Genomic DNA, 18,194 nt, shown 5'->3' on the forward strand with positions numbered 1-18,194 from the left:
GAGACGGAAGGGGTCGCGGCGGCTCGCGGGCCAGGGCTGTGAGGCCCAGGTCCAAGTCCCCAGCACGCGCATTGGGACCGCAGCGCTGCCGGCCGCCGAATCTCGCGCTCTGTAAACCGTGCCGCGGCCCCCCAGGGAGGGTCACTCGCTCCTATTTGGGTCAGCCCTTGCCAGCAGCTGCTGTATGGCCGGCCCGGGGGCCTGGTAGACCGCGCGGGGCGGGAGGGAGCGGCGGAGCCAGGCTGGTAGCAGCCCGGTCGCTGGAAACCGAGTCTTCACGCAGGGACCCGAACAGAGCGGGGGCTCCGTTCCAGAAAGATTTATTGGCGCCCCCTGTAACCCGGGCCGGTGCTTCGTGCTGGGCACAGACATCCGTTGCGCGACGGCCCTGCTCGCGGAAGCTCCCGAGGGCCCGAAGTCGGCAGGGCAGTCAGAGGGCTTCAGGGAGGCGGCGGCTAGAGCCGCTACCTGAAGGTGAGGGTGAGGGTCATCCCTCCCGGCGCAGGGAGTAGTGGACCCATGGAAGGGCAGGGGAGCAGTAGAGGCCAGGCTTCCAAGGGGCTGGAATGTCACACCCAGGAGTTAGCAGTTTAGCTGGTGTCCCTCAGTGGACACCAGCTAGAGTCAGGAAGATGGGAGTTGGCTGCTGAGGAGCCTGGATACGGAATACACTGGAGTGAGCAGAACTAGGGGATAGGGCAGGGCCCCACAGCAGAAGTGAGGAAGTCTGGGGCCACTGCACTGACCCTGAGGGAGGAGGGCCCTACTCCGGAGCCTATTTCCCTGGCCTCCCCACCCCATCTGTTTGCCTGAGGCTGCAGCAAAAACAAAGCAAAGAAGATACTCAATTGGCAAGAGATAAGCCCAGATAAGAGGCCTCCTTCCCCTGGAGGAGGGATGCAGGCGGGCAGCCTAGGAAGAGCAGGAAGCTGGGAGAGGCCTTGAAGAGGTGCCAAGCCGACCCTGCTGCGAGCCCAGCCCCGCCCTCGAGCCCGCACTGTGGGCTCTCCGCCACTTTTCGCTGGTCTTGAGGCATAGGACAGGTCCAGGCTGGCTGAAGACAGTCCACCACGGAGGGTCCAGGCCCACCCTGCCTCCAGGTCAGGACATCTTGATTTAGCTGTGGCCTGGCACACGAGAGATGGCTCCGGGCCTCAGTCTCCTCATCTGTAAAACAGGCATAATATCTCCCTCACAGGGATGAGGGTATGCTGGGTGGCCCAGCCCCTGTGTGTCTGTGACTGTCCACTTCCCTTCCCCCAGGGTCACAGGCAGGCCTACTGCCCACCTATCTCTGAAGACCCCCGTCCCCTGGTGTTGGGCAGGTTCTGAGCTGCCCTGCTCCACCCTGGCTGATCCATCACCTGATAGAGTCAACTGCCTGTCGGGGACCCAGAGCAGCCCGGGCGGAAGATGCTAGGCGTTTGGGTCATATCAGGCCACAGGAAGCGGGGCAGGGAAGGCTTCCTGAAGCAGAGGCCTGAGCCTCAGCGAAGAGAGAACAGGGAGAGCCTCGGAGAGATGAAAGTCGTGGGGATGGGGGAACAGGAACAGGGAAGCTCAGCAGACTCGGCAGGGCAGGCTCAGGTTCAACCCAGCAGTCCTTGGCTGGAGGCGTGCCCTCAACCCCACCAAACGCCCAAAGCCCATTTTACAGATGAGGAAACGTAGGCCCAGAGTCCTCTCACCCCAAATCACACTGCACACAGGGTCCCTGAAATCCACTTTTATTCATGTAAAAAAAAATCCCCAAAGAATAGAGAAAAAATGTGACACCTACTTCCTGAAGCTCCAGCAGCTCTCCCAGGGAAGGGAGGAGACACTGCTACCTCGAGGGTGTGGGTATCACGGGGAGCAAAGCCCCGACCAGGGCCCTAACCTAAGACTGAGGGCAGGAAGGAGGGGCCCCAGGAGGATGAAGGGAGTTAGCTCAGGTACTTGCCCCAGGTTTAAAAAAATAAAATTTCTAGATAAAAAGTTAAAAAAAAAAAAAAAAAGCATTAGTGTCGTTGCCTCCTGCCCTCCACCCAGCGCCCACCCTGGCCCTGTGGCCACCTCTTGCTCAGCCAGTTCAGAGCTGCGTGTTCTCCTCCTGGCTCTCCGAGTCAGCGCCCGACAGGTGCCCGCTGCTCCCAGGTGCGTGACCGTTGCTGGCACAGGCCACCAGAAGCCCATCCCCCAGCCCCTCCGGCATCTCGCCCAGCAGGCTCCTGCGGATCTCCTGGGGGAGCCTCGCCCGCTGCTCCTGACACTCCTGGGCCAGCTGGGCCAGCAGCTGTGGGAGGAGGACGGGCATCACAGGCGAGGCGTGGCTGCCTTGCACCCCATCTGCCCGCCTGTTCGCCCATGGCCTCACCTTGGGCTCCTCTTCTGCCAGCTGTTGCAGGACCTGCTGCTGCCCAGCCACAAGACGGTCATGCCGCTGCTTCTGGGCCTCCTCCAGCTACAGGGGTGGGCAAGGGCTCAGCTGAGGGGCCCTGAGGGGCTAGGGCCTCAAGGCTCTGGCTGGGTATAGAAGTCAGGTGGGCGAGGCCAGGCGTAGTGGCTCACACCTGTAATCCCAGCACTTTGGGAGGCCGAGGTGGGCAGATCACCTGAGGTCAGGAGTTCCAGACCAGCCTGGCCAACATGGTGAAACCCCATCTCTACTAAAAATACAAAAATTAGCCAGGCGTAGTGGCAGACGCCTGTAATCCCAGCTACTTGGGAGACTGAGGCAAGAGAATTGCTTGAACCCAAGAGGCAGAGGTTGCAGTGAGCCAAGATCGCACCACTGCACTCCAGCCTGGGTGACAAAGCGAGACTCTGTCTCAAAGAAAAAGAAAAGAAGTCAGGTGGGTGAAGGCTCCCAGGGTGATGTATCAGGTTTGTGAAAGGACCGGGCCCAAGGACACCAAAGCCAGGGGCACTGGTGCAGACAGTTGGCTTTGGGTATGATGCGGGTACCCTGGGGCTGTTGGGCACTCGAGAAAAGCTCTAGAAGAACTTTGAGGGCAACGTGGCACCAGGCCAGGCACGGAGAAGGGTGTCTGATGAGTGAAGGAAGGGACGTGGGGTAGGGTGGCCCAGGAGCCCAACTCACCCGACGGATGGAGTTGACTGACTCAGTGATGTGCCGACGGTTAATCTCCGTCAGTTCCCTGCACAGGAGCAATGCAGGATGGCTCGGGGCCCAGACACCCGCCCTGCTTCCCCAGTACCCAGGTGGCTCCCGGCCCCGGTGCCCTTACGCCTCCTTCTTATGCTTGTCCCTCGTCTTGGCCTCCGAGATGCTGTTATGGCGCTTTCTGTCCAGGATCTTCTGCAGTTCCTTCTTCTCCCTTGAGAAGCCGGCAGGGAAAAAGGAGGGGTCAGCGGCAGAAGCACAGACTCTGCCTTCCTTCTGTATTAGAAGTCCCCAGCCCTTCCCATAGACCATCCTAGGCCTTCACCTCTCGTTCATCTCTTTCAGCCTCTTGAACTGAGTTGTGTTTGCATCAAGGATGACCTCCCTGAGCCGCTGCAGAGCCTATGGACACAGGGAGCCAACAGGTGATGCCAGGTTGGCCAGTCTATCCAGGAGGCTTTCCCTGGCCACTGCAGGCCCCCTACCTGTCTCAGGTGCTCCAGCCTCCGCTGGGCCTCTGCGTCCGCCTGGGCCTCCCGCAGCTCCAGCAGGCTCTGCACCTGTCTGTTCTGGAACTCCTGATACCGCTTTGCCTCGTCCTCCCCCTCCTTTGTATCCTCCACATCAGCGGCCCCGCCTCTGCAAGGAGAACCCCTCTGGATGATGCTTGGGTCCGTCACATGAACTGGGATGGGGAGGGTGTGGAGGGGGCACAGCCCGGCAAGCGATGGCAGACACCACCCCATGGGGCCAGGTCTGTTATGCAAACCAGGAGGCCTGTTAGCTCCACACAAGTGATGGGAGCCTGTTTGGGCAACATGCTCCTCATGGACTTCAAAAGAGATGTCACTCCCTGGGGGACACGGGGGTGCCTGGTGTGGAAAGCCTCCTCCATCCTTGCACCCAAACCCTCCTCCCTGGGGGTCAAGGAGCGGCTCCTGCCATCTCTCCATGCCCACCGACCCCCATGTTCACTTCAGTGCACCCAGGATACATAGCACACAGGCGGCCCAGACACTCACAGGGCACCTGGCCGCAGCCGGCACCTGCCCTCAGCCTGTGCCTGAGCCAGGCCATCCAGCAGGCGGCGGGTGAGGGTGACTGCCTTTCGCTGATGCTTCTTGCGCAGCTCCCGCAGGTCTCGCTCTTGCCGGCTCTGGAGCTTGACCAGAGCCTTGTGACCTCGGAGCTCATCCAGCGGGGTGGGGGCCACCTCTGGGAGTGGCAGAGGAAAGGTAGGCAGGGGGTGGGGGAAACTGCAAGGCAGCCCCCCGCCTCCAGGTACCCCGCCCCCTACCTGAGAGGATGCTGGCGATGAGATCGTCGCGCTGCCCTAGGGAGCAGAGGCCCTGTGAGGAGCTGAAGGACAGGGTGGTGGGGCACCTCCCTGCAGCCCACCCCTGACCCGAGCTGCTCCTTACCTGGGCTGCTGAGGGAGGTGCTGGTAGGGGAGGCGGTGGGGCCAGGGGGCCGGCGGGGGGAGGCATCCAGTGGGCTAGGGGTGGGGTTTGGGGACAGCTGAGACCCCAGCTGCTGAGACTGGGTATCCTGGCACATCTCTTGGCCAGCCTGAGCCTATAGGGAGAAAGGAGAATGCTCTTTTCAGAAATACTGTTCCCTCCAGACCCTTCTGTCCTCTACTACCTCCCGGGGCCCCTAGCACCCCCGTCAGCTTTCCTTAGTCCAAGTCACTGCTGGGCTGCTCTGTAACAGGAGGCTGTCTGCATGAAAAGAGCTATAAAGCAAGCCTTTCTAAACCCCTTTTCCACATGGGCTATGGGGAAGATAACATAATGCCAGCCCACTGCATGCGCTCAGGAACACCCAGATTGTTCTGGAAAGGCCTGGCCCAGCCCCAAGCCTCCTCTCCTCCCCTGCCTGTGTCCCCCAGCCTTGCCGACAGTCGCTCATTTTCCTTGCTGCCCAGCTCCTGATTAAATCAACAGAGGACTCCACCCACCGCAGAGCGGGCACCAGCCTCTCCGCTAACAGCTCCGGGCAGCCCTAACTGCAGCCATCTCTCCCCGCCTGCCTGCCACAGGCCCCGCGGGGACTGGGTCTGGAAGCACAGGTGAACCTCTGAGCCTGACCCCTCCCCACGGAAGCCACTGGCCTCCTCATGGCTCCCAGGACACCACATATGAACAGCTTCTGTGGCTTCGCACTGCCCTGACAAAGTGAGTGGGACCCCTGTACCCCCACTCGGAGCCTGTATGGGCTGGAGGAATTCCAGCCCAGGTCTGACCTGAAGGCATCCTGAATGCAAATGGGTGGTTTTCATCTCCTCAAAATCCCAGGGCTGCCAAGCCTATTGCACTAGAGAGACCAGAAGCCTCCTCCTCACATGGCCACAGCAGTCATGTCCAGCGGCCCCCCTGGGTCACAGTGAGCCTGAGCCCTGCCCTGCCCCGGCTCACCTCACTCTCCCCAATGAGGGCGGCCAGCTGCCGAGCCCTCTGGTCCATCAGGCTGACGTGCTTAATGGGGTTGATCAGGGCCTCCGCGTAGTCTGCAGGGAGGCAGAAGGCCAGGGTCTCAGAGACAGAGCCCCCAGGCCACCCCCACCCACCAGCTCTGGTCACAATGAGGAATTCCAGAGCTTGTCCTTGGATCTGTGGATCTGTTCCCCACTCAGTCGGGGCCATCCAGCTCGGCAACTCCCAGACCCTGGGGATGGCCCTTGTCCCTCACACTCCCTGGCCAGGCCGGCCCTGCCCACCCCCAGCTCACCCTGGTGGTCATCAGGAATGTAGTCCGAGGCTTCAGTGTAGATGAGCAGGGCCGGAAGGCACAGCGGCTGGTTGGCCTCGTTCCGCAGGCAGACATAGTGGTACCCTGGGTGGGCAGAAAGGCAAGGTTGGGTTGCTGGGACAGGCGGGGGCCCTACCCACTGCCCGCTGTGCTTCCCAGAGCCCACCAAGGCCTCACCAGAGCGGATGGCAGAGACAGGCAGGATCCGGTGCCCTACAAATTTACCCCCCTCCTCAAAGGCTGCGATGCGAAGTGAAGCCAACGTAGGCAGCACCACCTGTGGGCCAGACTGGAGCTGAGCCATGGGGCTGACCCTGAGCCACCGTGGCTACCAGGCCACAGCTAACCACAGCCATCAAAGCCTAACAGAGCAGACCTTCAGACAAGCTGGCCTACTGATCATCAGTCACCATTGCCACTAAGCTGATGGCTGACCCCAACTCCATGGCCTGGCCTAATGGATGACTATAGCCATCAGGACCCTAAGGCAAGATGACAGGCAGCCAGGCCCCTTCAGGGCCCCCACAGACAGTTCTGGTCATCGCCAGTTTAGAAATGCGAGTGAGCCATGAGCAGGAAACCAAGAACGCATGCGCCTAGGTTGGGAGCAGAGGCCGCGTCCATGCAGGGCCATGCAGGGTGCGGAAGAGCGGAAATGAGCTTGGGGTTGTGACCTCAGCTCCTGCCTCGGAGATGGGGCAGGCTGCGTTCACTCCTCGCAGGGGATACAAGATCTCTAGCTGACACCCCCCAACCCCATCTCACCTTCTCACCCTGGTGTCTTACCCTGAGGAGGGCAGGGAGCCTGACGCTCAGACAGGCAGGTCCTGGGGGACCCATGGTGCCCCCCCTTTCTGATCCCCAGTCGCCAACAGTGTGCTTGGTTTTTGTTCTCCCACCCGAGAACCGGGGCAGTCTGTGCTAGATCTGCCCTGTGCCTGAGCAGGTGCGGGGGCCAGGCTCACCTTGGGGAAGTCGAAGGGCTCCTCATCCCACACGGGGTTGAACGAGTTCCCCTGAGAGGTCCGGGTGCGGTACTTGCGCCGCGTGTCAACAGGGAGGCCAAACATGTCCACCTCCACATAGATGCCCACCTTCCTGTCGGATAGGAACTGCCCCGAGATCACCTGGGGGGTGGGCCAAGGAAGGTGAGGCAGATGCTGAGAGTCCTGCCCCCAGGACATCCCTGGCCTGAGCACCCCCAGGCCCCACCTTGACCCGCAAGGCATTGGCCACGATGCCATCCACGATGACCTCAGTGAAGGGGTCGAAGGATTTGTCAGGCCGCCGCATGAACTCCGGCTTGAGCAGGTACCCGCTGCGCCCATTGTACTCAAAAACGCCCGCATTGAGCTGCATCGCCACATCTGGGGTGCCATGGGCCAGTCGAGCAGGGCCAGGGATCAGGCAGGACGGTGCCATGTGGGGGATGGAAGACCATCAGGTCAGATAGCATCCAAGGTCCAGGGCCAGGGGTGGGCTCAAATGGCATCAGGGTCCGGATCCAGGACAGATCAGACAGGGGAGGGGTCTAGCATCAGCCAAGGGCAGGAGGCGGGTGAGTCGGGGGCTGGGTTCCCCTGGGATCTGGGATTAGACAGGGTCAGAGGTCTGTTCAGGCAAGACCAGCAGGATCATGGGTCAGAAGTCAGTAAGACTAAGGGTCAGGATCAAGATGGAGGGGGCCAGGGCTCACCGAGGGTCTGGAAGTTGAGCGCAACAAGCTGGCACCCTACGTTCCAGAAGAGCTGGGGCATGTAGTTGGAGGAGTCCACGCGGGTGCCCTTGGGGTAGATGCGGCTGAGCTGCTGCTTGTTGTATCTGAGGTTGGTGGTCAGGGGCCACACAGGTGCCAAGGCCCACCCCATCAGCCTTCACCTCCGGCCTCAGCCAGGTGCTCCTATGACTCCCACACCCAGCCTCCATTTCTCAGCCTAGCCATGCCCCCTGAGACTGCCTGGACCTGCCCAAGCCACAGGCCAGGGTGCAGGAGGGCCGCCGGAGGGCCAGCACCCTGTGCAGGTGGCACACGTGGGGACAGAACACCACAGCCAGCCTCCAAGCGCCCCACTCTGGCCTGTCCACCCACAGCACCTTCAAAGGATACTCCACAAACTCCATGGGGCTCTTGGTCAGTTGCTCCATGGCCTTGGTCTCCACGAAGGACGACATCTCGAAGCATTTGTTCCTCTCTTGGGGTGAGCCAAGAGACAGCATCAGACCTGGCAGGGCTGAGCTGGGCAAGCTCCCATGGCTGCCACCCACCCCTACTCACTTCGAGCAGCCTCAAAGGACTTGAACTTGACAGGCTCGATGTAGTTGACAAGCGTGGACATCTCCTCAGTGGCATTCACCTCGCTGCTGGCCGTGCCCTGTGAGCCCCAACCCAGGGTCAGCAGTGCCACTCCCGCCACAGCTGGCCATTCCCTCACCTGCCCCCCATGAAGGAGGTGCTGACCCTCTTCCCACCACTATCCACGCACTGCTGGTGGTGCCAACAATCTTCTTCCCGGGGTCTCACTGATGCGCCCTGGACACCACCCGGCTCAAGCAATTTTCCTGCCTCAGCCTCCCAAGTAGCTGGGATTACAGGCGCCCGCCACCTTGCCTGGCTAATTTATGTATTTTTAGTAGAGATGGGGTTTCACCACGTTGGCCAGGCTGGTCTTGAACCTCCCGACCTCAGGTGACTCGCCCACCTCAGCCTCCCAAAGTGCTGGGATTACAGGTGTGAGCCACCTCGCCCAGCACATATAGGTGTTAAAATTATCATTACTTTTACTGAATCATTTGGGAGTAAATTACAGACATCATGACCCTTTACCCATAAATACTTCAGCATATATGGACATTCTCTTATGTAACTCCAATACAATAATTACATTCAGGAAACAAAATATTGACATATTATCTAATACGTAGTTCATCTTTAAATTTCACTAATTGCCCCAGTAATTGTCTTTATAGCAATGTCTTTTTTTTTTTTTTTTTTTGAGACAGAGTCTCCTTTTGTAGCCCAGGCTACAAAATCGTAGCAACGGCGCGATCTCAGCTCACTGCAAGCTCCACTTCCCAGGTTCAAGGGATTCTCGTACCTCCGCCTGCCGAGTAGCTAGGATTACAGGTGTGAGCCACCATGCCCGGCTCAGACTGGTTTTTTCTATACCACTCCTCACAGCTACTCAACGCTCCCCATGACAACGCTCCCCGCTCCTGCACCCCCTGGCTCTGCCCTAGGACCTTTGCACATGCTGTCCCCCTTCCTGAGCTCTGCCAGCCCCACCTCCCTGCCCAGGGCTGCCCTCTGCCAGTTCTGTGCCCTAACTCGCACCTCCCAGGCCACATCACCAGGAGAACTGTATGCTTGTTTCCATTCCTAATGACTGAAGACCCCTCCTCCCACCTTCACTCACACCCACACTGAGCCCCAGGACGCGGGGTGATGTCGGTCTTGTTGGTGGTCAGACCCTCAGCCCCCAGTGGAGGTAATAAACTGCTTGGGAGGTAAATAGATGCTACCTCCCCGACCTGCCCGCCCTCTGGGCCTGACCTCATCTGTGGTCGGCTTTTTGGGGTCTGTCTGCTCCTCCTCTTCCTCATCTTCCTCCTCATCCTCACGGTCAGCAGGTCCAAGAGCATAGGGGCCCCGGTTTAGGCCCTCCTCGCCCAGAGACTTCCGAGGCTCCAGGCTGGGCTTCTCAAGGGCCCCCTCCTCCCCGTTGCTCAGGCCTGGGCAGCTGTCAGAGCTGGGTGACCCTGCAGAGGACAGGGCCACAAGGTCAGGGGTCAGGACCACACAGCTGCTTAGGAAGCCTGAAGGGGTTTTTCCCAGTGTGTGCAGGTGACTCAGTGGGGAATTCAAGGGGTACTCTCAGAGAAGTGTGGCTTGGGGAGAGGCCAAGAGGTCAGGGGTCAGACAGTATTAAATCCAGTAGTGGTTGAGAGGGGTCATAGGTCAAAGGTAAAGGTCTGGGGTGATATTCAGCAGGGAGGCAGATAGGGTGGTTCAGTAGGATAAGAAGTCAGGAAGTAGGGTACCACAGCCTTAATAGCGGGGTAAGAGATGACACAGAGGGGTTACAGGTCACAGGTAAGTCAGAGCCATGTCTAAGGAGGGGGCATAGTGAGGTGAATCGTCAGGGGTAAGAGGTCAGAGATGAGCTGAAATGATAACTAACTGGGCAGGTGGACTCAATGCAGCTCGGTGAGGCATGCACCTGAGGTCAGGGGTCAGAGGCCCCACACCAGCCACCAGGTGGTGAGGAGAGAGGCCAGTTGTGGGAACAGGTGCACAGCGAGGCGGGAGGGTGGGCTGGGGGTCTGGGATGAAGTGTCACGGCGCCGAGAGCATGAGGCCAGAGGCTGGGGTCAGGTCAGGGTGGCGGGCCAGGCTGGGGCCTACCAAGCTGCGGGGAGGAGGGCTCAGTGGCAGCGGAGCTCTCGCTCAGGGCCGAATTGCTCTGCTCCAGCGGCCGCTTCCGCCCGGCGCTGTCTGGGCCACCTGTGCTGGGTCTGTGCCGCTTCTTGTTCTTCACCAGGATACGGCCCATCAGGTCCTGGGGGCTGGGCAGGGGAACACCTGGGGCCAGCTGGGCAGGCATGGACGAGTCAGGGCCCTGGACCAGGTCCACAGCACCGTGGCCCGCATACCCCCACCCTCGCTCTGAGCCCCCGTACCGGGTACTTGTCCAGAGGCTCGATGAGTAGCGCATCTCCAAAGATGGAGCGGCAGTACTCAGCCATCTTTGCCTGTTGCTTTGCCCTGCGGAGCCGAGGTCAGAGGTCAGAGGTCCCTAGGGGAAGCTGGGGTCTACAGGACAGGTCAGTGGCGGTTCACAGGGTTGGAGGTCCCTGAGCAGTCCAACAGCGCTGAGGCGGGAGGGCTGTCCCTGGGTCCACGGGGTGTCATGCCAGGGGCTCACTCACGAGTCCACGTGGTTCTCGAAGGAGAGGATGACGGGGTAGGGCGAGGTCTTGAAGGCAGTCTCGGCAATGGCCTCCAGTACGTCGCGCAGAGGCACCTCCGTGGTCATGGTGAAGCCATGGGTGATGAAGGGTTCCTCCTCGGGCGGCCGTCCTTTCCACACATCCAGCTCCACACAGCGGCAGCCCCACAGCAGCACCTGGCGGTACATCTCCACCGACGAGGTCCCGGCCAGCTGCCCAGCTGGGGGCAAGGCTCTGTCACCAAGGCCGTCCACCAGCCCAGCTCCTCACCATCCCGGCCCCACCCGGAACCAAGCCATGCTGGATTTGCAGAGGGCTCTCCATCTCTCAGATGGATACCCACCACCTGACCATCCCACCAGCATGAGCTGGGGGAGTCATCCCTGAGGCTCACTATAGCTCCCCACTGACTCAACAATCGCCCCCTCTCCTCCCTCCCTCCCCCCATCTCGGCCCTGGCACAGCTCACACCACTTCCTGTGTGGAAGACTCAGGCCTCCCTACCTCCAATCCAATCTCTCTGTCTTTTTTTTTTTTTTTTCTGAGACCGAATCTCACTCGGTCGCCCAGGCTGGAGTGCGGTGGCAGGACCTTGGCTCACTGCAACCTCCGCCTCCTTGCTTCAAGCAATTCTCCTGCCTCAGCCTCCCTAGTAGCTGGGATTACAGGCGCCCACCACTATGCCTGGCTAATTTTGGTATTTTTAGTAGAGACAGGGTTTCACCATGTTGGCCAGGCTGGTCTCAAACTCCTGACCTCAGGTGATCCACACACCTCAGCCTCTCAAAGTGCTGGGATTACAGGCGTGAGTCACTGCTCCTGGCCTGAATCCAGTCTCTACAGAGCACTTGGCATCATCCTTCTAAGAACATATCATATCAGGTCACATCACCTCTTCTGCTTCACCCTCCAAAAGGCCTCTCCCTCCCACTCAGGATGAATCCAAGTGCCTCTGGGCCCCTGGGCCTGGCTTGCCTTGCTCTCCCTCTCTTAACAGGCACCTATCCCCAGCACTCTGCACCCTGCCCCCTCCAGCTTCCTTTCTGCTTTTTTTTTTTTTTAATTATTATTATTATTTTTGAGATGGAGTCTTGCTCTATCGCCCAGGCTGGAGTGCAGTGGCTGGATCTCAGCTCACTGCAAGCTCCGCCTGCCGGGTTCACGCCATTCTCCTGCCTTAGCCTCCCGAGTAGTTGGGACTACAGGCGCCCGCCACCTCACCCGGCTAGTTTTTTGTATTTTTTTTTCTTTTTAGTAGAGACGGGGTTTCACCGGGTTAGCCAGGGTGGTCTCGATCTCCTGACCTCGTGATCCGCCCGTCTCGGCCTCCCAAAGTGCTGGGATTACAGGCATGAGTCACCACACTCAATCCCCTTCCAGCCTCTTAAAAGCACCCTGCAGGCTGGGCGCGGTGGCTCATGCCTGTAATCCCAGCACTTTGGGAGGCCAAGGCAGGCAGATCACCTGAGGTCGAGAGTTTGAGAGCAGCCTGATCGACATGGAGAAACTCCGTCTCTACTAAAAATACAAAATGAGCCGGGCATGGTGGCGCATGCCTGTAGTCCCAGCTACTTAGGAGGCTGAGGCAGGAGAATCACTTGAACTTGGGAGGCAGAGGTTTCGGTGAGCCGAGATCATGCCATTGCACTCTAGCCTGGGCAACAAGAGCGAAACTCTGTCTCAAAAAAAAAAAAAAAAAAAATGCACCCTGCAGTCTCTCCTGCTGCAGGCCCTAACACAAGCCATTCCAGTCCTTGCCTGGTAAAGCCACCATAGGGCACGCTCCCGCAGAGAGGCCCCGCTGCTCAGGGCCGCTGCCTGTTCCCTGCCTGCATCCCCAGCACTGGCCGATGAATGAGCAAATGGGCCAAAAGGACTGTGCCCCAGGAGGAGTGGGGCAATGCAAGGGTTACAGGGCAGAGGTCATGGGCCCTACCCTTGCTCCCCGCTCACCAGTGAGATAGGTGTTATGCGAGGAGTTGATGAAGTAGGCACTCAGCGGCTGGGTCATGTCGGCGCTCAGATCCAGGGCTTCCAGGGGCAGGATGCCATTCTCCTCGCCTCCCAGGTAGCGGCTAAAGCCCTCCATGGACATCTGGTCTGGGGTGGGAGGGGATCAGCAGGGTCAGCTGGGGCCCCACCTGCCCCCACCCACCTGCACCCTGGCCAGCTCACCTCGCTCCAGAAACTGCTGGTTGGGCTCATACTTTTCGATGAGCAGTCGGGCCTGGGAGGGCCGCAGCGGCGGGTACAGCACTTCGTTGAGTCTCGGGTCGCGTTGCTTCTGGTTGATGAAGTCCATGAGCTGCTCCAGTGTCAGGTATGGCTTGCCCTTGGCACCTCTGGAGGGGGCAGGAAGCCGGGTGAGGATGGAGCCTTGCAGGGCTCCCATCCCCTCACCAAGCCCTTGCCCTGGGCAAAGGAGTCAGAAAGCCTGCCCCTGGGTCTGGCACCCAGTGAGTGGGACTCTGGGCGAGTCATGGCCAACCTCTGGGCCTCAGTTTCCCCCTTCACTCTCCTGACCACTCAGGATTGTCAAGGCAGCAGACTAGTGGGCACTGGCAATGGCCAGGGCTGAGGAGCTGCCAAGTGGTCAGCCCACCACCCCTTGCTTCCAGACCTCACAACACACCTGAGCCTTGGACCCCATTGCAGAGTGGGCTGATTAAACCAACCCTGGTACAGGGTTAGCCCAGAGCTACCTGTAACTGAGGGGCAGAAATAGCCGCTCTGAGCACAGGCATATCATTGACAGGTTCTCCCCGGGTACTCCCACCTGCCCCCGGCGCTCCAGGACCCGGCCCACCAGTTTCCCCTCTCCCCATTGAGCTAGAGGCGCACTAAGCAGAAGCCAAACACAGAGCACAGGGGCTGGGAGGCAGGCTGGGCCCTGCTCACATCTCCAGCAGGATCTTGTCAATGTCCGGCCGCAGACACAGCTTGTTCAGGAACCGCTCAAAGATTTCCAAGGAAAACTCATCAGGCCGGATGGACTCACTCTGGAGGTCAAGGAGTGTGGGGTGAGAGGCCAGGGGCAGCCAGCCCCAGAAGGGTGGGTGCCCACCATGACACCCCACCCCGCCCCTGCCCCCACCCCACACACCCGGTTGAAATTGAGGCCGCAGGATTCCAGCGCAGTCTCCACCCGCTTCTTGTCTGCTGAGAACATCTTCAGGATGCTGATGCAGGCAGGAGGGGTTGAGGGTCAGTGGAAGACAAAGGCTACCAAGGTCAGGGCAAGAGGAAGGTGCTGGGGGAGGGGGTGCTCACTTCTTGACGGGGATCCGACCATCCTGGTTCACCTGCAGCTTCAGCTTCGTGTATCTGGGGAGGCAGGTGAAGAGGTCACACCCTGAAAACGGCCACGTGAACCCCCCGGCTCCCCCTCAGGTGGCCTGGGGCTCACGCTTTGCGCAGGAAGGTGTTCCGGGAGGCGTTCTGAGCCAGGATGTTCATAGCCAGCTTGAACAGCTCCTCGGACCAGACCTGGGGGGCCAGTATACACGGGGAGGCGGTGAATGGGGGACAGAGGGGCTGCCCAGCCACAACCCAGGTCCACAACTATCTCTGGTACACAGTAGGTCACAGAGCAGCCTAGAACACAGCAGGTGTTCGGTAAGTGGCGGCCAACTCACAGAATAAGACAGTGACTCCCCGCTTGTCCCCTTGGTGCCAGCCCACCTTGGCTGTGTCATCCTGCACGGCCATGAAGTTCAAGAACACTGTGTTCACTGGGTCCGGCCCAGACACCACCGTCATCAGCTTCTCCTCCAGCCGGGCATCGGGACCCCCAAAGCCCAGAACTTCCCGGATCTTGGCGTCCTGAGTAGGTGACAGCGAAGGGTGAGGAGGAGCTCCCAGGCCTCACAGCCTCGCTGTGGTCTTCACTCCCAGGTTCCATCACTCACCTTGGGCAGACGGGCGTACCGGCCTGTCCGTGTGTCCCTGATAGAACTGATGTCCAGTGTGTCCACCTCCTGGGGGGAACCAGATGCCGGGCTGGGTATGAGAGGCTGTAGGGCGACAGCCAGGAGCCTCCAAGCTCCCTACCCAGGCCAGGGAGTGGCCAGCCCCTGGCTATAGCCCCGGCCTCAGCTCCTGCCCTGAGCACTTCCTGTCTGGGCAGCAGTGGGAGAGGTCAGCCTGCAGCGGGGCCCCACCCCCACGGGCAGGGCAGGGGTCTGGGACAGGGGCCCTTGGCCTGAGCGAGCTGCACCAGCGCCCCGCCTCACCATGTTGGGGCCTGTCCAGTACAAGAAGAAGCCACTGGGGTCCACACGCAGGGTCACCAGGTTCCGACTGGAGGTCTCCTGGGGACAGCACAGGGCGGCAGGGGTCAGGGAGTGCGGGCTGTGGTGCAGGCCTGGCCCCTGGGGCTCTCCCATCATGCACCCCAGAGTTCCTGCCCGTGAGCTAAGACGAAACCTCATCCAGTCCACAGGTCCTGTGTGGCTGCCTGCGGCCCTCAGAACAAAGCCAAGGTCCTAGGTGTGACATTCAGTGTCACACCTGGAAGGGCTCCCCAGCCCCCATCCTGGGCTCCGTTTCCCCAGAAGTGCTGAGAGCTCTGTGACGGTGACAGCCCCCCTAATTCACCCCACTACAGAATGTTTAAGGCATGAAAGTGAGAAGTCTGACTCCCACTGCCTTCTGCATCCCTTGGGATACCACGATGACCCCTTGGTCTGCCTCAAAGTCCATTATTCACCTTATCACATCTGCCGGGGTCCTCACAGCTTCAAAGCTCATCCCATCTTACAGAAGAACAGTCCCCCTAGAAGGGGACTCGCCCTACTCTCAGGACAGGGCAGTGAGCTCTTCCTCCCTCAAACAGCCCTGCAGCTGGCAGGGGGCAGGGAAGTGCATGCCAGCACCATTTTCTGAGAAGGGCCCGGTCCCTGGCAAACTCCCAGGGCCACCCCGTGTGACTCAGGACCAGCAGCCAGAGGGGCTGTTCTCCAGGTCTTAGACTCAGCCAGGGCCAGAGTGACCAAGTGGCTACAGGTAGAACCGTCCTATTCCAGGCTCTTCCAGCCAGAAAAGGACCCCACCTCATGTTGGGCACCACCCCTAAACAGCTGCTCAGTGTCTGGTGGACAATACTGTCATTATCAATACATCTCATATACACACACGTCGCCCCTACTGCACACCAGGTACAGTTCTATGCACCTAGCATCTTCGAGCACACGAAGGCCTCCTAACCAGCCTAAGAGATATGCTGTTGTCACTCCCATTTCACAGATGAGGACACTTAGTTACAGGCACACTTCGTAGCCTGCCCGAGGTCACTGGAGCCAGGACTTGCTTGCAGGCAGTGTGGTTGCAGTGTCCTGTGACCTGGGAAGCAGGGAGCGGAGACTCCCAGCTCCTGGCCTCAGCCACACCCCATTGTGGGGCCTGGGATAAGTCTCTGCTTTCCAGACCTCAGTTTCCTTTTCTGGAGAATGGGGATTGCAGCAGCCCCACCCATGGCAGGCTTTGCTTACAAAGTATGAGTGTTCATCTGGGAACAGAAGGGACAGAAGGCCTCAAAACGTTGGGGATGCATAGGCCTCCCCACTTCAGTGTGCTGACACCCAGCCCCCAGCCCCTCTCGGGATTCCCAACCCTACCTTGGGTCTGAGGCCCCCCAGTGGTGTGCAGGAGGGGGAGGGGAGTCTATGGGTACTGCCCCTAGGGTTTCCCCCCAACCTCTCCCCAGAGGTCTGGCTCTCAAAGGCAGCCCAGGCCCCCTGCTCTCCTGCCCCAAGCCACTGTCCACACCCCCCACCCCACCCCCAGGGCCCTCTCCCTGTTCCCACTTCCTTATTTGGGTTTATCACAGTGGAAGGAAAAGAAGAAACTTTTCCCTTCAGGCCAGCCTGGGGGGAGGGGTCTCCTCCAGCCTCTGGGGCACCCAGGCACCCCTCCTCACACACCTGCCGCTTCGGGCCACGCCCCCATCTCCTCCCCCCAGCTCCCACGCCTACCCCGGGGCCCCACCCAGCCGGAAAAGAGCCCAGAGTCTTCCAGGCCCGTGGCCTGACTGGGAAGGATCCGTGAGGAAGCTCAGGCCGGCCGGGTGGAGGCCCTGGGGAAGGAGAGGCCCAGGGGGCAGAAGAGGGGACCCAGGATGGGGATGGACAGCCAAAGGTGGGGACACGGGCATTTGGGAAGCACCAGGGGCAGGACAGGGAAAGGGGGGCCAGGATGTATTGGGGTTCAAGATCCCAAGCCTAAGGAGTGGGGAGCAAAGTTCCCAGGGGTGGAGGAACTTGGGGGGCAAAGTCTTCCCTAGGGGGTGACTGGGTGCTCCCACCTGAGCAGGGAGCTGAGCTGGGATCTAGAAGCAGGGCAAAGGGGTGCCAACCAGAATAGGGGGAAAAATGATGAATGGACGAGGACTGTTCAGGCAGGGCACCAGGGAGAGTAGGGACGCCCTGGCACACACCCAGAATGAGGATGCCCCAAGCCAGCCTGGAGGTCGGGGTCCTGCAGCCGGGGAGTCTAGTGCTGGGCAGGGGTCTGGGGACCAGGCCAGGATCGGGGAACCAGAATTAGTCTGGCAGGGAGTGGTGGGAAGGGCGAATAAAAACGGGGGAACGAGGTTTATTGGGGTTCAAAGTCTCTGCGCCAAGGAGTGGAGCCCAGTTTTCCAGAGCTGAGAGACTGGGAGTTGGGGGGACAAAGTCTTCATTACGGAGACGATCGGGGACTTAAGTTTCCGGGGCGCCGCCAGGCTGGGATAAGGGTGGCGCCACGGGCAGGCGAGGCTGGGGTAGGGGTCCCCAGCGACTGGTCGAGCTTGACAGAAAGAGTCCCGGGATCGGGGTGGAGCAGGGGCCCGCACGCTTACCTCGTCCCATTTGATGAACTTACTCCCGCGCCGCAGGGTCTCCACCACGGTGGGCGGCTCCAGCTGCAGCGCGTGGACGCCGGGCTGGGCGCCCGCCATGGCCGGGCCAGGGGCGGGTCGGGGACCCACGGAGCCCTGACGGAGACTGACGGCGCCGCTGCTCCCACCGCCCGGCCCGCTTCGGCCCCGCGGCGTCAGTACCCGGCCGCCCGCCCGCCAGTCTGTCCCGGACCGACCAGAGCCTCGGCGGGGCCCGGGCGGGGCGGGGACGGGGCGGGGCCTCCCGGGCCCCGCCCCCTCCCGCCTCGTCGGACCCGCCCGCCCCGCGTCGGCTCCCCCTGGCGGCCGGGGCGGCGACTGCAGCCGGAGCAAGGATTGGGGCAGGGGCACGCGAACTGGTCAGGGGCTTTGCTGCGGGGCTCAGCAGGACCTGATTCTTCAGGCCTATGGTGGAAGGAGGGTGCTAGGGGCCGAAGAGGCTGTTGGGGAGCAGCTGGAGGGACTGGGTGTAGAGGGCGCTGCTTAAGGCGGTCCGGGATCAGCCCACTGAGG

At 60.6% G+C, this 18,194-nt stretch overlaps 1 protein-coding gene across 2 annotated transcripts; it reads right to left on the minus strand.

The window, feature by feature from the left end:
- Positions 1–329: 329 nt before the first annotated feature.
- Positions 330–17,903, minus strand: PLCB3 (phospholipase C beta 3). Of its 2 annotated transcripts, XM_007994077.3 has the most exons (32): positions 17,643–17,848; positions 15,037–15,114; positions 14,713–14,781; positions 14,486–14,626; positions 14,211–14,290; positions 14,075–14,128; positions 13,908–13,983; positions 13,703–13,803; positions 12,980–13,146; positions 12,758–12,904; positions 10,784–11,024; positions 10,535–10,619; positions 10,260–10,446; positions 9,408–9,613; positions 8,133–8,229; positions 7,965–8,049; positions 7,554–7,678; positions 7,070–7,224; positions 6,823–6,984; positions 6,035–6,134; positions 5,837–5,941; positions 5,524–5,615; positions 4,528–4,681; positions 4,404–4,439; positions 4,129–4,321; positions 3,592–3,745; positions 3,432–3,508; positions 3,231–3,320; positions 3,083–3,140; positions 2,357–2,443; positions 2,056–2,275; positions 330–1,167 (listed from the first exon to the last, which is right to left on the minus strand). In XM_007994077.3, exons 1-31 carry the CDS (start codon positions 17,739–17,741, stop codon positions 2,072–2,074), a joined length of 3,705 nt encoding a protein of 1,234 aa, XP_007992268.1. In that variant the 5' UTR covers positions 17,742–17,848; the 3' UTR covers positions 330–1,167; positions 2,056–2,071. The 2 variants fall into 2 exon arrangements, with proteins under 2 accessions (XP_007992268.1, XP_007992251.1); XM_007994060.3 differs by lacking the exon at positions 330–1,167 and having other exon boundaries at positions 1,712–2,275; positions 17,643–17,903.
- Between the last annotated feature and the right edge of the window lie 291 nt (positions 17,904–18,194).

This window comes from Chlorocebus sabaeus, chromosome 1, assembly GCF_047675955.1.
Source record: "Chlorocebus sabaeus isolate Y175 chromosome 1, mChlSab1.0.hap1, whole genome shotgun sequence".
Lineage (NCBI taxonomy): Eukaryota > Metazoa > Chordata > Mammalia > Primates > Cercopithecidae > Chlorocebus > Chlorocebus sabaeus.

Bases quoted from the DNA above. Each gene is read 5' to 3' on its own strand.
- PLCB3 (XM_007994077.3), bottom strand. From the start codon at position 17,741: ATGGCGGGCGCCCAGCCCGGCGTCCACGCGCTGCAGCTGGAGCCGCCC. The intron at 13,804-13,907 runs GTGTGTGGGGTG...CTTGACCTCCAG, and splicing joins GCGGCCTCAATTTCAACCGG to AGTGAGTCCATCCGGCCTGA. The intron at 13,147-13,702 runs GTGAGCAGGGCC...TGCCCCCTCCAG, and splicing joins GACAAGATCCTGCTGGAGAT to AGGTGCCAAGGGCAAGCCAT.